Source organism: Diabrotica undecimpunctata, chromosome 4, assembly GCF_040954645.1.
Source record: "Diabrotica undecimpunctata isolate CICGRU chromosome 4, icDiaUnde3, whole genome shotgun sequence".
NCBI lineage: Eukaryota > Metazoa > Arthropoda > Insecta > Coleoptera > Chrysomelidae > Diabrotica > Diabrotica undecimpunctata.
The window spans coordinates 3,746,034-3,770,518 of record NC_092806.1 but is presented as its reverse complement, the minus strand read 5'-3'; the positions used below and the strand labels follow the sequence as shown (position 1 = coordinate 3,770,518).

General features: G+C 33.1%; 1 protein-coding gene across 1 annotated transcript in view; it reads left to right on the top strand.

Annotated features, from left to right (window-relative positions):
- The window catches only part of LOC140439050 (uncharacterized), a 52,161-nt gene extending 35,623 nt beyond the window's left edge, over nucleotides 1-16,538 (top strand). The window contains exons 3-4 of the mRNA XM_072528691.1: nucleotides 2,044-2,446; nucleotides 6,307-16,538. Coding sequence (XP_072384792.1) covers nucleotides 2,044-2,446; nucleotides 6,307-6,529 — 626 coding nt within the window. The 3' untranslated portion in view covers nucleotides 6,530-16,538. The remainder of the gene's footprint in view (nucleotides 1-2,043; nucleotides 2,447-6,306) is intronic.
- Nucleotides 16,539-24,485: the final 7,947 nt, after the last annotated feature.

Genomic DNA, 24,485 nt, shown 5'->3' with positions numbered 1-24,485 from the left:
TCCAGCCTGATGATACTTCGTAAGAGCGTCATAGATGGTACTTTTGGCAATATTCAAATGATTTGCAATATACCGTGGCCATCTTCATGTCACCTAACGTGACTTCAAAACACTAATGAACAATGATCTGAATTTATCAAAATCAACGTGAAACTTATCGTAAATGCAATAAAAAATGCAAACAAATCTGTTGCTATTAAACAAAATAAAGTATAATTTTTTGTCACTTTTGTTTTTATGAAGACGCGATCATTTAAAAACATTAAAAGAACCGTTTTTATTCTTACGAATGAATCTTTCTTTATTATTGTTGTATAATTCCTCCCCATTAAAATAACTAAAACCTGTATACACTGACACAATTAAAAAACATAGGTACAAAATACAAGTGTCTGGATTTTTTTGACCAGAAGTGTATTTATTTTATATTACAAATTGTATAACCTTTGCAAATGCCGTTATACCTATTATCTTCTATAGAATAAACCAAAATAGTCCACCTGTTCATTATTGACCCTTTCAGTTTCATAATATTAGATAATCAAGAGTATTTCATCAAACTGGCTCCTAGATTCTTGGTTTTAACAAAATGTATCTAGTTATTGGATCATCACTTTTGATAAGCAAACATTTCAACACATATGATTTAATTTTTTTGTATAAATAGAAGTAAATTTACCTGTACAGCCAAGATATCGACGAAAAATTGGATCAGATTATTTTATTTACATAACATCATTGACATAGATTGTCTTGTGTTTGTTTGTCGTTCGCGAGGAATTAAAAATAAACATTTGATAAAATATATACCACCCGATGCTTGGCGTTTTCTTCGTATGAAACTCAAATATGACATAATTTTCAGTAAACGGGGTCTCTAACCCTATTTATGTGCGAGGGTGTGTAAATCTTGAGAACTTTACGTACAGGCAACAATTTATCAAAAATAGAACAAACTTGTACTTAAAATAAGTGAGTGTTTTGACTTCAATTCACAGGTCGACAAAACAGAATATACTTTTCTCAAAAGGTTTTTGATGCGCTGAAAACAGATCTGAGCTTCAAATAGCCGAATTGGCTTTGGTTTCCATAGACATACAATACAAATAAACTTAGCGCTGCAATTCAGCCAATAACCAATAAAAAGGTCACGTGGTCAATAAACTCGGCTCATTAGAAAAAGAGACAGGGACTGCTTTGCACCAGTTTTCTCTGTTGCACTCGGAAAACCTGGCTGTATTCCAAGGCTCAGTCTATTTGTATTATAGGTCTATGTTGGCTTCTGAGATATCCTAACCTAAAAGTATAAAAATAGCGGTTTTTGGCCATTCTTGATGTTATGTAGACCAGACTTGCGGTACCTACGTAATTTCCTTTTAATACAAAATATTATCAATTACTTCCATGGATTCTGTTAGGTGGGTTTTCCTGCTTCTGGATTAAGAGTGGTGGTTTGTAGGGGTTTATGGTTGACAGGGTTAGAGGTGTTTTCTTTCCATCATTACAATTACTGTATCTAGTTTTATTTTGATTGATGCAATAAGCAATTACTCTTAGGAATTCCAGGATTAGGTTAGCTTGTTTTATGTTGTTACATTGCCTCTTAGTCGATTGAAAGGAATGATTGGTTTGGTTTGGGGTCTGTAGGTTTAATATTATTTTAAGTGTTTAATTCCACTTGAAAATCCGTTTATTTTGATGTTTAGATTTCAAATTTGGGCCATACAAACGATTTACGAACAAAAAAGTAAATAATACTACTTATATGAAGGCGGAAATATGTTAAGTGACTTATGAATAATAAATATAAAAACAATTAATTGGTCAATAAGTATTGAAAATGCGTATCGTTCTATGATAAATTTAATACTTGTATTTTATTATCATCAGTGATTAATAGCTCATGAAATGTCCTGGGCTCTTGACGAATGTTTCCATAAGAACTACACTTACAAAGCATGGGCTATTTAATATGATATTCTTATGTTGATTTTGAGTATTTTTGTTTCTCTTTTTATGTAAATTATTTTTCTTCTGTTTCAGGAATGCATCACGCACCACCTCACCTAACCATTCCACCTCATTCGTCCCAACTAAGCCCAGACAGCACCAGCCCCGCAATATCCGAGAGATCCAGCGTCCCCCCAGACACGCCGCTCGGCGACTCTAACATGACAAATCCCCTCAATCAAGCTCCTTCCTCGATGGGAACGATCAGCGAAGGAGAAATGGAAGAACAAGATGACATTAAAGAAGAAGAAGGAGAACAACAGTCTAATGGACCGAAGAAAAGGAAAAGGAGAGTTCTGTTTTCGAAAGCGCAAACGTATGAGTTGGAAAGGAGGTTTAGGCAACAAAGGTATCTCTCAGCTCCCGAGAGGGAGCATTTAGCGTCAATCATTAGGCTGACTCCAACGCAGGTGAAAATTTGGTTCCAGAATCATAGGTAAGTTAGTGTAATAGATTTCTTTGTTTGTTTTTGTAATTTTACGAATATTTTTTTTGTACAATAAATAAAGATAAAAGATTTTGGTCCCTGGTTATCCGTTCAATTTTGTAAATATACAATCTTATTGATATATTATGTTAAGATTTATGCATAAGAAAAATTTAAGCATTTAAGACAAGAAGAAGACAAGGGAACAAAATATATTTTAATAACTGTTTTAATGTCCAGTGGTTCCTCTGAGTCCTTTGATATCGTAGCACATTCAGGACTTGAAATGTCAATGATAACAATATTTATATTGAATCTAGTTCATTTACATTTTTCCTTTTCCCCTTTTGTAAGCTTACCAAGACACATTTATTGGTAAGAGATGTCCAAATAAGTGTTAAATATATTCCTCTTATCTACATTCTCAAATTATCTTAACTTTTGGTATGCGTTTGTCTGGTAAAAATTTACCTCCAACAAGTCTTGAGAGAAACTTTTTGTTATCTTTATCTACTTATTATCTCTTTGCCTTTGTTCTCTTTATCTTGCTAACATGTTACTTTCCTCAACTATTTGATACTAATGCCATTCGTGCCAACTAAGTGGCATGAAATTTTAAACTGGTATTCAATATCTTGTTAAAAACAACAGTTGTTATAAAACTGCAATTTCGTTGTAATCAATTTGTCCCAGGGTTCTGATCTCAGTACTGGAACGTAATCTTCGCATAAATTCACAAATATCATATTTATATCCTTGTTTTTTTTTCGAAAAGTATTTCAGTATGACCTACAAATGGTTTATGCGCCATGAAGCTTGCATGGTTTTCAACGATTATGCTTTTTGTTGGTGGGTCTGTTTTTGTTACAATATATTTCTGTATAATAGTCTTTCGTTTCATACTACCAAAAGACGTATAGAAAAACCAAATTGAGAGGATTTTTGACTCCAAATATTGGAAGATTGTAAAGGCAATACAAGAGAGATTACTCTTGTACTGGTATCAGGTAGATCGCTGACTTTTCGCTGTTTAACGATATTTCTAAGCTCTCTTTGGATATTAACTTTTTTGGGACATTTTTATTTATTATGTGGTCGACCCGTGAAATTTTAAGCAACATTCTGAGACGCCACATTTCCAATGCTTCAATACGGCTTAGCGATATTAACTTAAGTGACAAGGTCTTCCTACCGTACAATATGTAGCATTTTAGGATCCGAATATAGCAACTTAAAAGAGATTTGTGCTGACAAAGGTAGTAATTATTTAATAAAAGTATTTTTAGCTGTTGATACATGGATCTTTACTTCTTCGTCGCAGTCCCACTTACTGTTTAAGGTAGCTCGATGCCTAAATTGCATAAGTATACAGAAAAAAAAAAAAAAGAAAACATGCAACATTACGCTTATAGCATTAGCAAGAAAGAGCTAATTAATGGAATAGTGATCAATTTGCTACATTTTTAATTGTAAAGAATTTTTTTAATAAAATGAAGTCTCATGCTGATTTGCATATTAACTTAAAATAATGTGATCACTTGCAAACGAGCTAATCAAATGATAACAAAAATAACAAAATAAATACCCACTTTCAGGAACTAATCAATCGAATAATAACTGAAATCTTTATGACCATTGTAATCTACAAAAGGTAATTCCATGGTAAATAGCTGTATATTACAATTCGAGTGGCACTCCAATTTATCTTGCAGCTACTGGTTCAATTTTAGTTAGATGGATTTACGATTCGTCATTTCTAATACACTGCCGGGAGAGTCACTTATGCAAAATTTATCAAAAGATAAACAAGCTTCTTGCATAAACATATGTGTATGTGACTCCAATATGCAAATAATCTTAAATAAATAAATAAAAAATATATAGATCGAGAAGATCCTATTTCCGCAAAAAATTGCCAAGTGCATTATCAATATTGGGCGGAAATCACAGTAAATGATAAAGATGGAATTTAAATTTGATTCATCGAACGACATATATTTAATATTACTATATTCTTAACTCTAATTTTCGGGTTTATATCTTTGTTTTCGTTTACGCTTCATTATTTCCTCATTATGTCACGCTTTCCTATCGCCCAATGCTGCAGTATATTTCACAAACTTGTGATTATTTTAAAGAGTGATAAAAGCTAGGGATGAAAAAAGGTAAAACTGCTAGACAAACAAACATTTCTGCGTAAAATGTGCAGTGCATATGAATGATATCAATCACAGCCAAATCTCATGCCATTAAATAGCCAATCATACTTCCTTCATCATTTCCTACATCCTTCATCATTTCTGCTATAAATATTTTAAATATAGTATATTCAGAATCCATGAATCCACAGAATCCTGAATCCAATTCAGAATATAAAAGAATCCGCGTAAAAGTCAAAAAAATATCATTAATTGGGGCCATCAAACTACCAAGTTCAAAAACACTTGAGAAGTTAAAAAGAGTTCTTGACTTAACATTATAGTCCAAAACGGTTAGTTATCGCTAAAAGGTATAATTTTTACACGAATCAAGAGAGTCACGAGGATATTAAAAGTTTTGTGTCAAAACCAAAAAGTGTTAAGGTCAATTTTTGAAAGTATGTTTTGTATGTTTATGTTGTTATTATTTTATTATTTTGTATATATTTATATATATTATTATGTATATATTTATATTTTGTATATATATTTATGTTATTATTTTGTATGTGTATGTTTTGAAAGTATGTTGAAGGGGATATACAAGATGGAGTAGGAGGAAAATTCATTATTTCTGGGATTCTTGTCTTCATTGGAACTTGAAAATTCAGCTTCAGAGAATATAGTATTAAAGGTGGAAGGTAATGTATGTCAAAAATACAAGGAATTATGTCCGAGGCCAAATACACATTTTTGATTTTATTGAACTTTGGATATACCGGAGAATGTTGAGAATTCCATGGACTGCCAGTGCCACCAATGAGGAAGTGCTGAGAAGGATGGGTCGGGACAAAAAATTGTCGAGAACAATAAAAGTACGCAAGACTGCATACCTTGGACACATACTGAGGAATGATAAATATAGTCTTCTGCAGGTCATCATGCAGGGTGAGTCGATGGCAAAAAGGGAATAAGTAGAAAGGGGAAGTCATGGCTACGAAATATTCGAGACTGGACAAACATGACGAATTATTCCACGTTGCAAAAGACAGAGAAACTTTTAGAAATGTGGTCGGCAACCTCCGTTAATGGGGACGGCATAGGAAGAAGAAGAAGTACTTATCTAGTATGTAGTATTGGTGTTATAAAATTTGCACATGCAAATGATATGAGAAAAGACAAAGGTGACGAAAGATTCCTAGATTCTAACGAGACTCAAAAAGTCAGAAACTCATATAGTGTGTGGTAATATGACAGTGTCACGTAACAGTGTTACAATTGAACCTCCAATGAATCCAATTTTAAGACACGAATCGGTTTAATTAGAACCAAAGGAGCCCATCCCAAGTTCATCACAAAAAGAGACAAGCCCATCTCTTCCTAGAGATGAAACATCCACAGATTGCAATATTAGAACGTGCTCCAGAAGATTAGTAAAAGCTCCCATTTAGCTTGATCCCTAACGAGGGAGAAGATGTTATATATTAATCATCAGTCACTTTACAAAAACATAGACAGGCCATGGGGAGGTTATGTCATGTCAAGCAAAAGCTCCTAATGTCCAAGCTGCTATTATTAATTTAACTGATTGAAACCATTTTATAATTAAATAAAGAGTTAGGTTTGTTTGTGTGTGCCTCATTCAATACACAATACATAACTTAAGTAAATTCCTATCCTTGCCTGTCAAATTGTTCTTCGTTAACCCAATGCATTTTTCTGTTGTTTCAGATACAAGACTAAGCGAGCTCAACACGAAAAAGGCATGCACGATCAACAAAACAACCCCATGCCGTCCCCAAGGCGAGTAGCAGTCCCCGTCCTCGTCCGTGACGGCAAACCATGCTTAGCAGGCGGCCAAAAAACCGACAACGTTCCCTTGCCAAGTTCGATGATGATGGCGAACCACGCGGCTCATCCTTTAATGTATGGCCAACCCAGAGTTTGGTGGTAGAACATATCAGTAGAGATGGTTAAAGGATAGCAGCGTGGTTTAGGAACGTAGACTATTTGGCGGGCAGCTGTGAGATTTTGACTAGCGGGACTACTAGTCTAAGATAAGTCTTTTATGTATAATTATTGTTGGGACGATTTAACATCGAATGATCGTAAACTTAATTGCCTTGTTTCTCAAAGCAGCTGTAAAAGTTGTTAAATAATTCTAGTGAGTAGTATTTTTTCGTCGAAATTTGACAAATATTTTACTACAAAAATTTTTAGCGTAACAACCTAATTTTTCTCTTTTTCTTAACACATAGTTATTATTGTGCTTTGTGAAACTTGGCAAAAGGTTTTGTTATCAATAATATTAAATATTATTTTATAATCGACCAAATATCCAATAAACCTGTCATCACTCTTTTTCGAAATAAAATCTAAAAACGTTATCAAAAAATTAGATATGTTGCATTAATATGCGAACTTTTATATTGAGATAAGACTTTTTGTGTATACGTGACATTTTCGATCAGTTGCCAGGTATTAAAACCAGTGAAGTAGAACTATTTTTATTAAAAGAGGCATAAAATAAAAAAAAATTAAAATAATAGCGAAAGCTTGATGATTGTACATCATAACAAATAATAAACTAAAAAAAATTTAACAAATTGTATGTTTTTATTTGCACTACTTATTTGTATTTTCATTAATATAATACGAAGATAATATATGTTGAAAGTTGAAAGTACTAGTTGTTAAAAGTTTAATTGAGTTATTTTGTCAAGATTTATTTTTAGTAGAGTAAAACTTTTGTAGAACGGAATTGCATGGCGGTCGCCCAATTTTCGACTATAGACAAAAATTTTTTTTATTTAGAAACGTACGATCCACATCGATTATGTAGGGTTATTTATAGACAAAACTCCAGGTCATCCAGGTTTAATTTTTGACATTAAAACATGTAGTTAATATCCAAAATGTCTATAATATAGGTACAGAATTCCGAGATACGGCTTTACTTAAAATGTCTTTCCAAATTTCCCAATCTGGTTCTATATTTTCGCGATCCTTGCAGTGTAAGGAAAATATTCTCACTTTAAAATCAGTTCCAATTTCGAATTTTATTTCTCAATGGATGAATAATAAATAAAAACTAAATATTTAGAATTTGTCAATGCAAATGACATTTGACATTTTTTAAGATAGACACATTGACGTAAAAATATGTCGTCAATACTTTTAGATCCGATCAAGTGTAAATTTTAGTGTGAAATGTCCACTAATTAAATTCGGCTTGTGTTAAAAGTTTGTTTAGCAGAAAATGAAATAAATTTTTCTGACTTGGCCCATTGTTAAGACTTTGTACCTTAGGTAAACCATTGTTACCTCAAACCGGGCCTTTTATACTATTATCGGTTAACCCAGAATATTTGTAGTCGATACTAATTGAAGTTAACCATTTACTGCTAAACAAACTTTACCAAGTTTGATATGGTAAAAAGTGACATAATATAACTTGCAACAAAAGTGATTTTTTCGTTCCGAAAGTTGGCAATTTCCTTTATTTCTTTATTTTCAGTTGTCTTTTCGTCTTTTTGTACTACTTCTTCTTGACCATAGTGGATATTTGAAATAATTTGAATTTTACAAAACTTACTATGAAGAAAAAAACTTAAGTAAAATGGTATAAAATTTATTAAACATTTTAAATTGATACAAAATGGATTCATACATTTTCAGAACATTTTCAATCCTATCGGACGGTCATCAGTGAAAAACCTTATTAGTTTCATTTTTTTTGTCATTTTAATTATTAATTTCTACAACATGCATTGATTATTGGTAGTTCTTTCTTTTTAACGGTCCAATAGTCTTATACACCATAGTTGGTCTCATAAATGCAACACAACATCTGCCTCTTTCCATTGGTCCTTTCTCTTGACTGCTGTATGTATTTTACCATTTACCCAAATTTACCATTTTTTTTGTAGTAATGGGTCCATATGAATAATATAAAAAATTACTTTTTGCTATTCCAACCTAAGAACCTTTGTCTTCAAAAGCTTGAATGCAATGTTCCAGTCTTTATTCTAATATCCTTTCACTCTTTTCTATTAACACCTTCTTATTCTTATGATGCCCTATCCAATTAGTGGATGTTGGCGACAATTCTGGCATACTCCTCTCGGTCTTGTGTGGCTCTAAAGAGTGCATGGACATCGAGGTTTGTCCAATTCCTTATGTTTTTAAGCCATGAGTGTGTCTTTCTTCCGATGACTCGTTTTCCTTCTATCTTCCCTACCATAATAAGCCTTAAGAACTGGTACTTGGAATTTCGAAACAAATGACCCAGATAGGCAGTTTTTCTTCTTTTTATTATTGGCAGATATTCTCGTTCTCTGCCCATTCAATTTAATACTTCAACATTTGTTGTGTGATCTGTCCAGGGAATTTTAAGTAGTCTTCTAAATACCCACATTTCAAAGGCTTCCAATCGGTTCATCACATTGGCCATTATGGTCCAGATTTCTACACCATATAGCAGTATGCAGTAAACGTAACATTTTACAAAGCGATATCGAAGCGTAAAGTTAAGGCTGCTGTTGCTTAGCAAGGTTCTCATATTAGTATATTAGTAAATGCTGTTCTGGTTTGCTCAATCCTGCTATGTATCTCTATGTCTGGATCTAGATCTTTAGTTATCCAACTACCGAGATATCTGAACTTGGGGACCTTTTGGATGTTCTTATTGTTTACTCTTTACCTTCGTCTTGTCTATATTAATCTTCAAGCCCAGTCGTTCTCCTTCAGTGTTTATTCTATCTATTAGTCGTTGTAGCGCTTCTTGGCTATCAGCTATTATGACTGTATAATTAGCATAGCGAAGACTACTAATAGTCTGTCCGTTAAGCTATAAAGTGCTTCTCTTGTGTCAAATCATTGTCTGAAACCGAACTAATGTCTCTTTCACATCTGTTGTATATTCTTGTGTGAATTATCTTTAAGAAGAGTTTTAGGACCTGGGTCAATAAGCTGATCATTCGGAATTGGTCGCAACTATTAGCGTTTGGCTTTTTTGGGATTGGTATAAAGGTTAATTGAAGCCAATCCTGTGGTATTTGACCGGACCCATAGGGGCGTCTATATTGTCTTCACTCAACATTGTTAGAACCTCTATTATGTAACTATTAACACCACAATATCAAAGTACATTAAGCACCAAGAAATGCCGCTTTAAATTATTGATATACATACTTATGATAATAAATACCGAATAAACAGGGAACACTTATCAAGTACTACTTTTACATAAATTTTATGCCTCCAATACCGTTCGTAGCACTAGTTGATACAGTCTCACATATTTATCTCCCAGAGTTTTCACATATTCATAGCGAACTTCTTTCGTGTTCGATGCCCACTAGAGAACCTTTCGAGGTACCCTAATATTCATGTATTTGTTGTGTCTTTAAACGATTGAAAAGTACCTATATCTCTAAAATAAACGCATTTGGCGGTCTGGTAAACATTTAAAAATATAAAATCCCACAATTTGCAAAGTAAATTTGCAAAATATGTGAAAATGGCTTTATGGTTGTATGTAGTTGATTTGTTCTAAGAAATATATAGTCTTAATTTGCTTAAAAATTAGGGAAATCAAGAGATCACACGCAGAGCGTGGTAAATTTCAGACAGCTAATTCAGTCTATTCTCGATGTAAATTGACATGATTTTTGTAGTCAGATTTTCTTAAAAGTATATTTGATCTATCAACGTAAATAATATCGGAAGTTTTTAAGAAATTAATCAATAATTATAGATATATTCGTTTCTCTTTAATTTATTAGTAACTACTTCACTGGTTGTCCAAAAAAATTGATAGATATGTGTAGAGATTTTTACAGCAGATAGGGAATATTGTTCGAAATTATCTATCAATTTTTAAATTGATTTAAGCAATCAATTTCCTTTGACGTATAATGTTTTAATTATACAGAGATATTTTATTTTGTAAGATAAAGCCTTTTAAAAATTTATTAAATTGTAATATCTGCAGGCGGAATTTTTTCTGAATTCCTTATGTTAGAATTTTTTGTCACACTAGCGATTTTTAGCATTTAAAACATGCCTTAATGTTGGATTCGTTATAAAAAGAATGGTACAAATTGTTCTTTGTTGATAATTGTTACTCTTACCACATTTAAATCAACCAAGAATTAGCATTTTCCGTGTTTATAGATCTGGAATTATCTCTTCATGATATTTCGTCTGTAAAACGTCAAAAAGCTTTCAATTTATGAGCCTAGAACGTAATGTATTAATACAAAACATCGGTAATGAAAGCTTATATGCCATAATATTCGGAATACTAAAAATTATATGTATGAAGGGTCTCGGGAGAAAACCATGAATGTCACAAAATATTTTATTTTTATGAAAACATCAGTCAGTGTCAATCTTTTATGGAAGAAAATCACGAAAGTCCAGGTGCGTTTCTTTTCTGAGCCAAACGTTTCTTCATTATAACAGGCTGCAATTCCTGAAGATTTGAATTATTGACAGTTTCTTTGTTGTTTTTTTTTTATCTTCATTTCATGAGGTATACTCATATACATTTCTTTTGCTTGTTCGAATTCGCAAAACTTTGACAAAAACATTATCTCTTTGAACTTGTCTTCGTTAATAGCAATAAAGTTGAAGTATGATTGCATGGGTAGTTCAAATTCCGAAGGTGACAATTTATGCGACTTTTTAGTCTGAACGAAAGAACGGATGGGGTCCTCAAGTTTGCTACCATTATATGAATCTCGGTGAAATACAGTGCAAATATAAGTATTAACACACATCAGCTCTTTAATTTTTTCCATAGCAAAACGAGTTTTTTGACATATCTATCGTTAAAAAATTTAGTCCATCCCTTGATGAAACACTGACATACTGAAATTCAATTGAATGTGGCAGACATTGTGCGAGAAGCTGTAATTATTCCTCAATCAGCAGGCGTTTCCATTCTTTTTTTGAAGGTTAATAAGGCCCATATTTTTATCGTACTCAAGGTACGAATGGCCTCTAACGGGATATGTTATTGTAATGGATCGAAGACGTTTTACTATTGATACCATGTAATGAATAAACCTTACCACTGTATAGTTTTTGTTTTGTCCACCTGCTCCGTCACAACAAATGACACGACAAATGATGCATAATAAAATCAAAAAGAAACGAACACACTTCATCTGATTCCTTTTTAGCAATAAACTCTGGATATGTATAAAAATAAGAATCGGCATTTGATAACACATGGATGTTAAAAGAGTAAATCGAGAGCTGTCGGCGGTAATATACATCATTGGTGGAGATATTCGGCAAATAAATATTTTTTTGGAAGTCCACAGCTATAACTTCATATTTTTTTTCTATTCTTGCCCTTCTTTGGTTTTTCTTTTTCCTGTCATAAAACGCTTGAGCCCTACGAAGATGGAGCTCTCTAAGTGATTTCAAGTTGGTTATTTCAGTACGTCCATTTTTCTGGTCTGTTTCAGTTGCTTTCATTTTTGCAGTAATTTCGTCACATTGACTGCAGGTATCCGATCGCGGATAACCGAAACTAATGTTATATTTTTGTCTAAAAATTTCTCTGTAACTTTGGTAAGAAATTTTAACTTCAGATATTTTTCTTTAAACAGAGAAAACATTTTCATTGTATAAGTTTCAGGCAAGTACGTTTTTCCTTAATTATCATGTAAGCTATATTGACCTCTTGATTTAAATGACTGGATATGCTAGTGAACACTATTAACACTACTCGGCTTTAGTTTGTTATAATTTATTCCGCCCCTTATATCTTTAGGAGTCGTGCCAGTCTGGTTTAACTCTGTCTGTAGATGTTGAAGTTTTGCCCCTGTAATACCATGAACTGCACGAAAAAACTTGGCACAAACTTGTACTTCTTCGTAATGTTTTTTCTCATCCTCAGCATTAACAGTTGACCTTGGCTAAACTTTGACCCTGTACATATAGGCTGCATTATGATATATTGCATCATGTACATTTTTGGGCCTAGATCGCCTCCTCTATACGTTTACTAATGATATAAGAGAACACAAATACGCATTTTGTTCATTATAAGATATCAATGAATTAAAATGATTTAAAATTGTTTGTTCATTCATTTCATTTACTGTGTGACAACACGTCAAGCGTTTGCATTTGCAGAATTCACCAAACTCATGTGACTGAAGCTTAATTTTTTTCATAACTTCGTATACCCTGCCCCTTTTCACTCTCTTTTTAGTGGATATGTTTCCACTATTTGCTATAATTGTTTTAAATAAATTAACTAACGAAACAGAACTGCACAAGCACGTGGTTATAACGATGTATTTGCTACACTAACACGACCGTTTGCAAGACAAGGATGACAATTACATTTTCTGGCGCTGCTGACTGGACATTCAGTGTTTCAGCCGTTTACGCGCGGACATGCACGGTTTTCTACCGATATAGGGTATTTAAAAACTGTAATAACTCGTGACACGCACTGTTTTCTTCTTTATTTGAAATTTTAAGGGGATGGTTAGGTTGGGATGTGATTCTCGAGAAATAAGGGTTCATTTCATAATAACTTCACTGCAAATAGGTAGCAACGCACAGGTTGATGTAAATGATAATAAAACACATTGCTTGATGTGGTGTATTCAGATGAAAAATAAAACAATAGACATTATTAAAACTACATTATACAGATACACACATGTTGATTGCTATGTAGACAATATGACAATCACAATGAATATGGCAGACAACCGTTGACAGCATCCTACGTCACAATGGTTGACAGGGTTGCCAAGTATAATCTTGATACAAAATGTTCCAATCCAAACATAGATATTAAGAAAACTTACTAGATGGCGTACTTAACTCAATTTTAGTTAATTTGTGACATTCATTGTTTTCTCCCCTATCGGACTACATCACAGAACGTTTACGAAATTAATATTCCATCATCAGTGTTACCTGGATGTACATGTTTTGAGCCACTAAATACTTGGGTAAAAACCCTTTAAATGTTGTTACATTGAATTTAAGTTACATTATTTGATTTTATATACTAGGATACATAAGTTACAACAGGAATAGATAACATGGCAACATAAGACTCCACTGGCTATTGCTAGTCTTGAGATAAACTGTCTACGAGGACTTGTTGATAGCAACAGTTATATGTGGTAATTGAAACAATTAATAATAAAATATTTCCTTTGCTAGTCGAAGGAAAAGTTCCTTTATTTGTTCCTTTATATATTTAAATTCATTATTTATTTGAATACAGATATATTACATTTTTTTTTATATTTTTATTTATACTTATTTCCTTTTTTTAATTAATATAACTAAAATCTCTATTCACTATAAAGGAATTTTGTACTGTTTTTCTTATAAACCAACTCTAAAAAGGCAGAAAAAAACATCTGGTAGGGTTTTTATTTCTTACAGTTTTAAAATTTTCAAATTGAATTCGTTTTTATGTAAGCATTATTAAGATTTTTAGATATACTAAATTTTTTCGAAACTTTCATATAGTAGATAAATACATACAATATTTGCCCAAATGTAAAATTTATTTTTGGTAACAGTTTGCTGGCAAACTTTGTTACCAACAGACATGACTTTCATCCTGTGTTTCTCGGAGAAGTTTTTACATCTTTACCTTTACTGAGAAATAATATATTTCCTTCAACCATTTTCCATTTTTTCCTTGTTTAAAATTGAATGTTGATTCCCTTGTAGTCATATTATACTAATCTTTCTGTTTGGATTTTCCTTTTATCAAAAGTTTAACAATTTTTAAATTTCAATTGTCTGTCAAGATGGACAAAAGTTTAACAAGCTGTCCAGAGCAGACAGCTTTCTGACATTGACGCAAATAAAAGAAGTTGGCTTTTTTGTTTTAAAATATCTAGCTTCTTCTACTCACTGATACCATACTCAAAGCACCTAAATTGTGCTAAGCACCGTTTCCAATTTTAGTTCTAATTTTTGATTAATCTTTAATACAACACTTTTTCTTTTCTCCAAAGCTAGCAAAAGCGTAGCTCAAAATAAAACACTGCAATATATCACACGATTAATTCAACTAACTGCAAACTTAATAGTCCATTGAAATGATACATTTTTTATGCCTTAGCGTACATTTTTGAGAAGGCGTAATTTTATTTTTCTGATATATTGGGAGGGTAAATATAAGCTAAAGTTTAAGTTTGTGGTGTCGCCACCATTGTCTCAACTCAACTAAAAACCTCTCCTCTGCGCTCCTCTGCGTGCAGACATGAGGATTTAAGGGCTGGTTAAGGCAAAACATCTCTCCTGATGCCCTGAAATCACCCAATTCCCATTTTTTTCTCGCACACATTCATCGGGGAAACCACACCTACACGAACCACCAAAGACTTTCAACTCCCTGCCTTAGTGACGTTGCCATCTCTCTCGCATCGTCTGTCTCTCATTCACTCCTATTTCGGTCTGCGGCAGTCCGAACCCCACCGAGGTGCTACTCGCTCGTTTTAAAATTCTGTTGCGACTCGTTCTTTTCAAGAGTGCAGCTCCCTGATAAATGTATGGATCCGTGTCCACCACCACTCATCGCTCATTATTTTCCCCACTATTTCTCTCACGGAATCAAACATTCTGTAGTTACACTCTCTTTCGAACTTCTCTCTTTCATCGAGTGTGTCACAGTATCCGAGAGACCACAGTAAAGGCACTGATCGGACTGAACCCTCCTAAACCTGAAAAGGTAGCTGCGAAAGCAGCCATGGTCTGTGAGCATTTGCGTCAGATAATAATACAGCTGCCTATGCTTACAGTTCAAAGGTTCGGGATTAGTGACTTCGTCCACTCCGCCACATCACGTGTTGCCTACCACTCTTGCTGCCACTGACCAATTGAAACTAATCTTTTGGTCAGTCTTATCTCAGTCATCTCCCTCTCCAATGTTTCACCCCCTACGACTATGAATCCTAGCCCTTTCACCTGCCAGCACATGTAAAGGAACAGTCGGTGATCACCCACAGAACGGCAGCTACAGTATAGTCCTGTAGGCACATGCTACCCACAGCAGACTAGTTCTGTCCATGCTTTCCATGAGCCTCTTGTAAGTTGGTATTTCTACTGCCTCACTCCAGACTGGGGCCGCTTAGAAAACGACAGACTGCACACCTTGGAGCGCCCTTCTCCTATCGGATTTGGGTCCACCGATATTAGGCATTATCCTCCGCAGCGCAGCCATTCTCTGAATAGCTTTGTGGGTTAACCCAGTCAAATGTTCCCGCCAATTTCCACCCTGGTGAAGGGTAACTCCCAGATACTTGACGAACTTTTTGGGCGTCACTTTCAGCCCTATAAAAAATTTTATCAAATGTTTTTTGTAGCAAATTAAATTGTCTACTTTATTGCTATTACTTTTAATTGTAAAATGAAAAACAAAAAAGTTATAAACAAAAATAACTAAAAATTTTGAAACACATTTTCTTTTGGGCCTTATAAGTTTAATCTACGTCTTTTAAGATATCCAATAAATTTGAAATATTGAGTTGTATAAAATTATTTTTATTTACTATGTGAAAGTTTCCTTGAAATATACTAACAAAATTGTTTTGGTTGAGTTCCTAGTATTAAATTATTTTTAATAGTTAGTGTTTAGTGTATCTAAGATATCTTTACTGTAATTCGACGCCATATATATTCCAGCATTCTAGTCAATTGTAATTTTTCCACACAGTTGCAATACACTCACCTGTTTGTAGACATTGATGATAACTGTGTCTTGAGTGAAGTTTTAAATAAATGTTTTGTAAATAAATAAATAAGATAGAACTGTATAATATGTGTAAATAGTTGACGGTAGATTTGTGTATAGAGTAGATAAGACATTAACTTAACTGACTGTGTTATCGCACTATATTTGTTTTCTCCTGGTGTACAAAAAATAATTTATTGAAACAAATAAAAGATGTTCTATTATATGTGAGTTGTTTTATTCTTTCATGTACTATTGAAGACCGCTGAACACATCATTAACCCTTGAGTAATCGGGTACAGGCAAATTACATGAACAGTCGTGAGGCCCAGTTTTTATTTTACACAATACATTTATTTGTTGTACAAGACGATAAAATTGTACTTTATCTTCGAGAGCGTTTTTTAGCGTCGAGACGTCAGTCGAGACGCTAATTATGCTAGAGAAGATAATGCGATTTTATCGTCGTGTGCAATACAACATTTTTTTCTATAGCAAGACTTCAAGTTCAGGTGAAAAATAGAATTTCAAAGAAAATTGTAATTTTTAGCAAAAAAATCGCAATTGTGTTGCTCCGTTGCTACAGTCGGTTCACAATTTGTTGATAGCTCACTACAAGTTTAACCCTAATTAGAAAACTGAAATAAAGAGAGGATAGGTAATACGATATAATAGTAAAAACCAACCTAAAACTGACGGTTTAAGACGTTTTCGACTAACCCACCTTATATCTGAAGGAATACAATACCTTATAATCCTATTACGGGGGTATTTTGAATGGTTAGAGATGAACGACCAGTGTCGTAGAGTATATGATTGAAACATTTATTTGAACTAAATAAATATATTTTTTAAATTGTACTTATGTAAATTGTATTTTTTAATAAAACTTATTTATTTTATTCAAAAATAAAAAGTTTCTTGCCATTTGTAAAAGATACATTTATTTAATTAAGGAAAAAGGCGCCAAATGTCGCCTGGCAAAATTTCCAATGTGTTTTAAATGTATCCATTATTTTCGAATCCGGAGAAAACTAATAAATATTTTTGAAAAATTTAAACGCAGAATGAAAGATTACATTATTACTCAGGGCAGGAAGTCTTGAAAACACTACAGTGTTTATTTTAATGTTATGTAACAGGGGTGAAAATAAAAGAGAAAATATAGTATAATTTTTAATTGAAAATATTGCATGCAAAAGAAACTTTTTATTTATTCTAAAAAATATTTCATTCTGCCTTTAAATTTTTCAAAAATGCTGTTTAGTTTTCTCAGGATTTGAAAAAAAAATGGATACATTTAAAACACATTGAATATTTTGACAGGCGACATTTTGCGCCTTTCCCCTTTAATACCTTACGATTACAACTATTATTACTTACCTTATATAATTACGATTAGAAAACTATTCAAATTCAAAATAAATAGGATCAACTTCGGAATCCGAGTCATCTTGAGGGTTAATAATTAGCGGTTGTGTCTCTACGGTCGCATCAATTATGTTATCAAGATCCCACATTTTTTGTTCTTCTTCTATTACATGTCTTACTGTATCTTTCCAGTTTTGTTCTGTAATATGTTGTAAAGACTCGTATAACAATTCACGTACAGCTTGTATTTTATATAACGTATTTTTTCTAGCCACATAACTTTTCATTTGTGCCCAAATGAGTTCAATTGGATTTATTTCGCAGTGATAGGGTGGAAGTCTAAGGACTGTAATGTTTCGCCTTTTCGCCATTTTGTCAACTACGTATTCCTTGAACTTAGATTTGTGTTGCCGGGCAATTTTTAGAAGTTCTGCTTTTACCATTCCATCTTCGTAAGGCAGATACTTATTCGCAGCCAGTCAAGAATTTCCTGTGTCTTCCACGCAGTCGTTGGAAGTCTTTCTACTAGTCGTGAATGATAAGGTGCATTATCTAATACTATAATTGAATTTGGTGGTATGTGTTCAATCATCTGCTCAAAATACTCTTCGAAAACATCAGCTGTCATCTCCTCGTGATAGTCTTTTGTGCTTTTGGACTAAAATTCCAACAAACCATGCCTAACAAATCCTTTTTCACTACCAATGTGAGAAATTATTAATCTACTGCCTTTACCAGAAGGTGGGGAGATACCAGTAGACCAACCTTCCATAAAGGCTTGCCTGGAGCTTAATATATTTTTATCTGACCAAATTTTTTTTAGAGTATGACCTGAGTTTACCCACGTTTCATCCTGGTAGAAGATGGGCCTTCCTTCAGCCCGGAATTTTCGTATAGATCTTAGATAATTTCTTCTCCAACATATTATCTCCTCCCGGTCAATCAAAAGTGATTTTCGGTCTGATTTCTCCCACCGGAAATTTAATTCTTTTAAAACTTGCCACAATTTAGTTCGTCCGATATGAGGCAAATCCGGGTCGTCTCTAACTTCTTGTAAAATTTTGTTTAGGTTTCGTATTTCTTTTTTGAAAAAAAATCCATGAATTTTCCTTCGAATACCATTTTTGGCAAATTCATCAATTTCAATAGGCTTTTTCCCTCTCTTTAAATGTTCCTTTGTGTTTGGGTTAGCTATACCGTGTTTTTTTCTTTCTGATAGGAACCTATATATAGTTGACTCTCCTACGCCACTCATGTTGGCACAACTTTCGACTATGTTGCGAACAGTGTTTGTGGGATTCTGAGAAACCAGAGCATCGTGAACATTCAGGACAATAGTCTTCTCTCTTGGTGAATAGACAGACTTACTGACTGTACGCAACAGTACCGGTGTAAAACTTGATGATGTTGATGATGAAGCCATCACAAACAATCCAACAAAACGAGCACGAGCGAAAGGTACGTATATGTTCGTAGGTATATGGAATAAAAAATCACTCACGCACTGCATATAATTCGCAAAAGAAATATTCGAGACGCTAATTACTGCCGTAGACGCGGACACACCGACGAGCCGTAAATTACATGCTATCAAAAACGTACTAAACAAAAAAATTGTTTTCGTTCGTAATAACTTCACCCTTTTAAGTTAAGTTTCGAATATAAACTGAACAAACGAGGCACGTGGCCAAAGCATACCCATTATATTATTAAAAATCTGGGGAATTCCATCCTAATTATCTTGCAACGAATAGTACCCTCGGATATAAATTCCAGGTTTTCTAGTAAAGTGATTAAACGCGAAGATTAGTATTGAAATATCCAAAGAGATAAGGTATTCTTATTTACAAAATTGTTAATGGTTAAATTCTTATTTTTATTAATATAATATAATTACATAACATTAGCCGTGAAAGTTTTAATTGTTTTTTTGCTAAATATATTAGTATTAAAATATTATTAATATTATATATATAACAGTATTAAAAAATATTATATTATTATTTAATGAATAAACACCTCAGGAACGCCTATGGTTTACGACCGTTTTATGAGTTTGAGGCACATTTCGTGCTCTCAACAATTTATGAACGGAGAATAGGGATATGAATTACTCTGTATCCAATATAAAATCAATGCAGTACCTCGAATCAAGTGTTTAAGTAAACGAGTACAAGTTGTGATGCTCCAAAAATAGATATTTCTAATAATGTTAATTGTAAAATTTCAGTTGTTTTTAATCCTTAATGTGTTTCAATTTGTAAATTTTATTGAATAAAAAAAGTTAAAACATTTTATCTACTCCTGCTGTTAAAGTGTGACTTTATCTACCATTGCGGTTAAAGTGATACTTTATCTACTCAAAACAGTTGTTATAGCAACACTTTAACATTAGCTATGGAAAAAACTATTTTTTTCCGTAGCCTCCTCTAAATACCTCCTCGCCTTTTCCATCAGTAGCCCAAAATTCTTTGCAATTTCGGCGGCTTGCTTTGAAAACCCCAGCAAGGTATAATAGTCCAATCCAATTATGGCGAGAAAACAACTACGGAACAGAGGGGTCGACCGATTAATCCGATTTTACCAAAAAGAAGATTTAGTACCTAGTAATAATAAATAATTTTTCCAGCTGCCTCCACGCATACTATATACATGGCCTTCTCCACAGTTCACAGCAGAAAAAAATTGTGAGAATCCACACAAGGAGATACCTAACTCTGTTAAATGCATTCAAACATACCCTGGGACTGATGTTGGTTGAGATCATAACCTTGTAATCTCTGTTATCGAAAACGGGAAAATCAGATAACGCCATACGGGTAATAAAAATACTTAAGATAGACATATTGGCTATCAATAACATAATGACATAATGACCAGAATCTGAAAAATAAATAACTCGAAATCTCGGAGTTATGTCGTCCCTGGAACAACAACACAAATTATTGCCATGGAGTTGGAGTTATTGTAGCAAAGAAATGTAAACATATATTAAAAGGAGAAATAGAAAACACATTTAAAAATTCTAAAAATGGAAAAGTAGGTGGATCCGATGAAATCCCTAGAAAACTATTTAAATTTATGAACGACAAGTCTAGAACAGTTTATTGTAGTTATTATAACTGTTTAACAGTAAAACTCTGGTATGTAGGTAGTGGATTATCTAAACGGTTATGACTGCATGTGCAAGGTACAAATTTACGCTTAGTCCGTACAAATTTTAATAATTTTTGATAACCCCACTTGCAGATATTTTCAAGGTCGTAGCCGCTTAGAAAATCCACAAGCTTTACCTCAATAATGACTGTAATTCACATTCAGCTAAATGTCTGGTAAACCTAACAAAAATGCGATAACTTAATAATTAGCGATACAGTTAGTTTTCAGTGAAGGGTTGGGCACTGAAACGCCTCTGTTTGGTCTAAATGTATTGACACAGTGATGCTTGGATAATAATGAAGAGATACAACAGGGTGCACCACGATTAACTCAAAGACATTTTTTAAATTAAAGGTAATATTGTTAAAGGAACAAAGTTCTGAGAATAATTCTGAAACAGGAAGCCAACATAAGACTATAATTTAAACAAATTAATAGCATAATACGAAAATTGCGAGAGATCAGTATATATTGCAAGACTTCGCTGAAAAATATTATATTTTTTAGTTAGTCTTCTAGTTGTTACAATCACGTAAATTGCTCTTTTTAAACTTTACAACCAAACCGACTATTCCACTCAATGTCATTGAAATGAATGATTTTGATTAGTGCACCATCTGAAACGATTACCGATGCAGTTAATTACACAATTTGCATTCATTAAAAGTCGGTTCTGCCTTGACTGCAGTGGTCGGGAGGATTAGTGCATCGGTTAGCGCGGTTTCTATAAACAAGCAATCGCTGTCACGATGCGGTCGATATCGGGATCAGGGGTTCTAGTTGGGGAATTTATGTCTTTACTGATTTACGGAATAATTGGTGACTGACTTCCTAATTGTACTGAATTTAGAGTTAGATGTACTGAAGTTAGATTTTTATATGTATATGTGTAAATAATTCTGTATATGCGAGTGGATAATAAAAGTAAAATGTAATGGCATGTCTAGCAAAACAGAAAACCAAAAAATTTATATCGATGGAAGGCAACCGTATATACGCATTTCTGACTATTGGTCGTCTTCAGTACGGTGCAGCCAAGTTAGAAAAGGAATAAGTTAACTTGGGAAAGGATCACTACAGGAGCAATGTGACAATGTGTCGCTACCAATTGTCAAATTTCGAAGTTCCTGTTGGAAGATTCTGAATATTATATATAAGAAATAAATTAGAATATGCATCGACATAAGGAAAGTTAGATTTATCAATATAACTAAAATTTTGATCTTTCAATGAAACATATCTATTTGCTTTTTTTTACTTACAAAGATAAGACAAACTTCGATATAAATTTGATTGATTTAGTAATAATCAGCAGGTGTTAAATAATTTATATGGCTGATTTACACGATACAGTTAATACCTTATTTTTGGATGGTGCTAAAAATAAAGATGAATTGTAAAAATCGGATATTTGTACAAGATTAGGATAGTCCAATAAAAACATGCCAAGATATTAAAGACATCCACGACATAGGAAGAAAAAATAAATTTTAATGCTTCTAGCATGCTAGAGGCATCCAGATTTATGAATAATAACAAAATAAAGAAAGCCAGATTCTTTTTCTGGCCAGGTGTTCATGCAAGGGATGCTTGCTGAAAAAAGTCTGGTTATAGATGGAATACTAAAAAATGCGTTGACAAAAATAAGAGTTTTTATTTTAACACAAATTCTTGATCGCAATCTCACTAGGTTCTACTTGTTGACGTTGACGCTAGTATCACTTAAGTGTCACTGACAGGTGATGCCGACACTTAACACATAAAAATATATAATATAGAATTATAATACCAACACCCTTCTGCAATTTCATGTTAGCGTAACTACAAAAATATTGCAACTCAACAACATTCAACTCAAAAAAAGTTCCCTAAAATAGGTGGATTTAGTTTTTGACACTGACTTTGTAAAAATGTCAGCCCTATGGAACTCCAGAGTACATATCCCTCTAGTAAGGTAAGTCCCATCGAAAGTTTTGGGAGAGAGTTTCTAGCGCCAAATGCGGACGGGCCTAAACTAATTTTATTTAGCGGCAAATTCAAAACATATGCTCTGAATTTTAGGCATCAAAATTCAAAAAGTATGCTTTTAATGGAAAATAAATATAGGCATAAAATAAGAAATACAAACTTATTCTATGCCAAAAAATATACACTTACGCATTTTTATATATAAATGTATAGCATAATATCAGACAGAGAGAGTATATATTACGGGACAGGAAAGTTTTTTTTAATACTTTATGACTATATTTGTTTTCAATTACAATAATAAACTAAAGTCCCGAAAACAACAAAATAAAACATAGATATCCTGACACTTGTTTCTTTGTATAATTTTCTTTGGTAAAGTATTCGCAACAAATACCCTCCTCTTCCTTATTCCTTATCCCTTTTCAGGGTGTGGGTGGGGACACTCTAAATATTGTTAGCTTGCTGTCTCCATTCATGTAGGGATTTTTCGTCCAATCTTCATTTAGTCTTTCCATCGTAATCTAGATCTTCCTTTTAATAAACAAATATAGATGCCTCTATATTCATTAGTACTGGTTTGTTATAAGTTCCATACCATCTGTAGATAATAAAGTGTAAACTCTAGCATTTCTGTGATCTTGCTCTTCAGAATCATCACAAATTAGCATGTAACTATTGCTCAAAAGTAGAAGGTGCATGAAAATCTATAATAATGAAATATTATTAAAATTAAGAATGTAGGACTTTTTTATAAATATTTATAAATAAGACACATTTTAGGAATGCAATTATAAGAGTCAAAAGTTTTTTATAAAATAATGTACAAAATAGTATCGAGTTTGTATTATTATTTGTTTATTAGATATATAAAAATTGATGTATACTGTTTTTTTTGCCTATTTTAAAAATTTGGGATATAATATTTTTATAACCCCATTTGCAACTTGCAAAGACGTGGATTACAATGTTGCTACTAACACATTTTTTTCCGTGGATACTCAAAATTCTTTAGAAATAAGTTATTGTAAATTTAAGTGGTGATTTTAGTATAATTTGCTACAATCTTTGTTTCTTTTTTGGAAAACATTGTATAGTATAATTATTATTAGGGTAAATATGCAAAACTAGTGAAACCATGGCAACAGCACTTACATCAACATCATACGCCTCTTGCTATGTCATACACCTACATAACGTGACTAATAGCGCCGTCGCCATTACGAACGGTTGGGCCCATGCAAATCACTCCCCCACCTGTCCTATTCCTCTTACACTACTATTTTTGGTATATACTCTGTGGGACACCGGTTTGCGGACTGAAGAGTGTAAAGAATTTTTCTGCAAATGTAACTCGAACTATCCGATAAGAGATGTAGGAGAAGATGATTGTTAGAAACTCAACAGCTCAGCTTGGTGAAGTTTCCCGATCAGGCTTAAATGTCAGCCTTGATCTAATGTCTTTTAGACTTCAAAAATAATGCCGATTACAAAGATGGTCAATGACGGCTTGGGATATGAAGGTAGCTGGTTCAATTTATGCATTGTCCGTAAAGTATTCAGCTTTGAATACAAATTGAAAATTTGGAATGCTGTTGAATTCTTCTTGGAAGTCTACAAGTCTTTCCTTTAAGATCCTCTCGTAAACGTCATCTAGAGTATTTAGAAGAGAGAT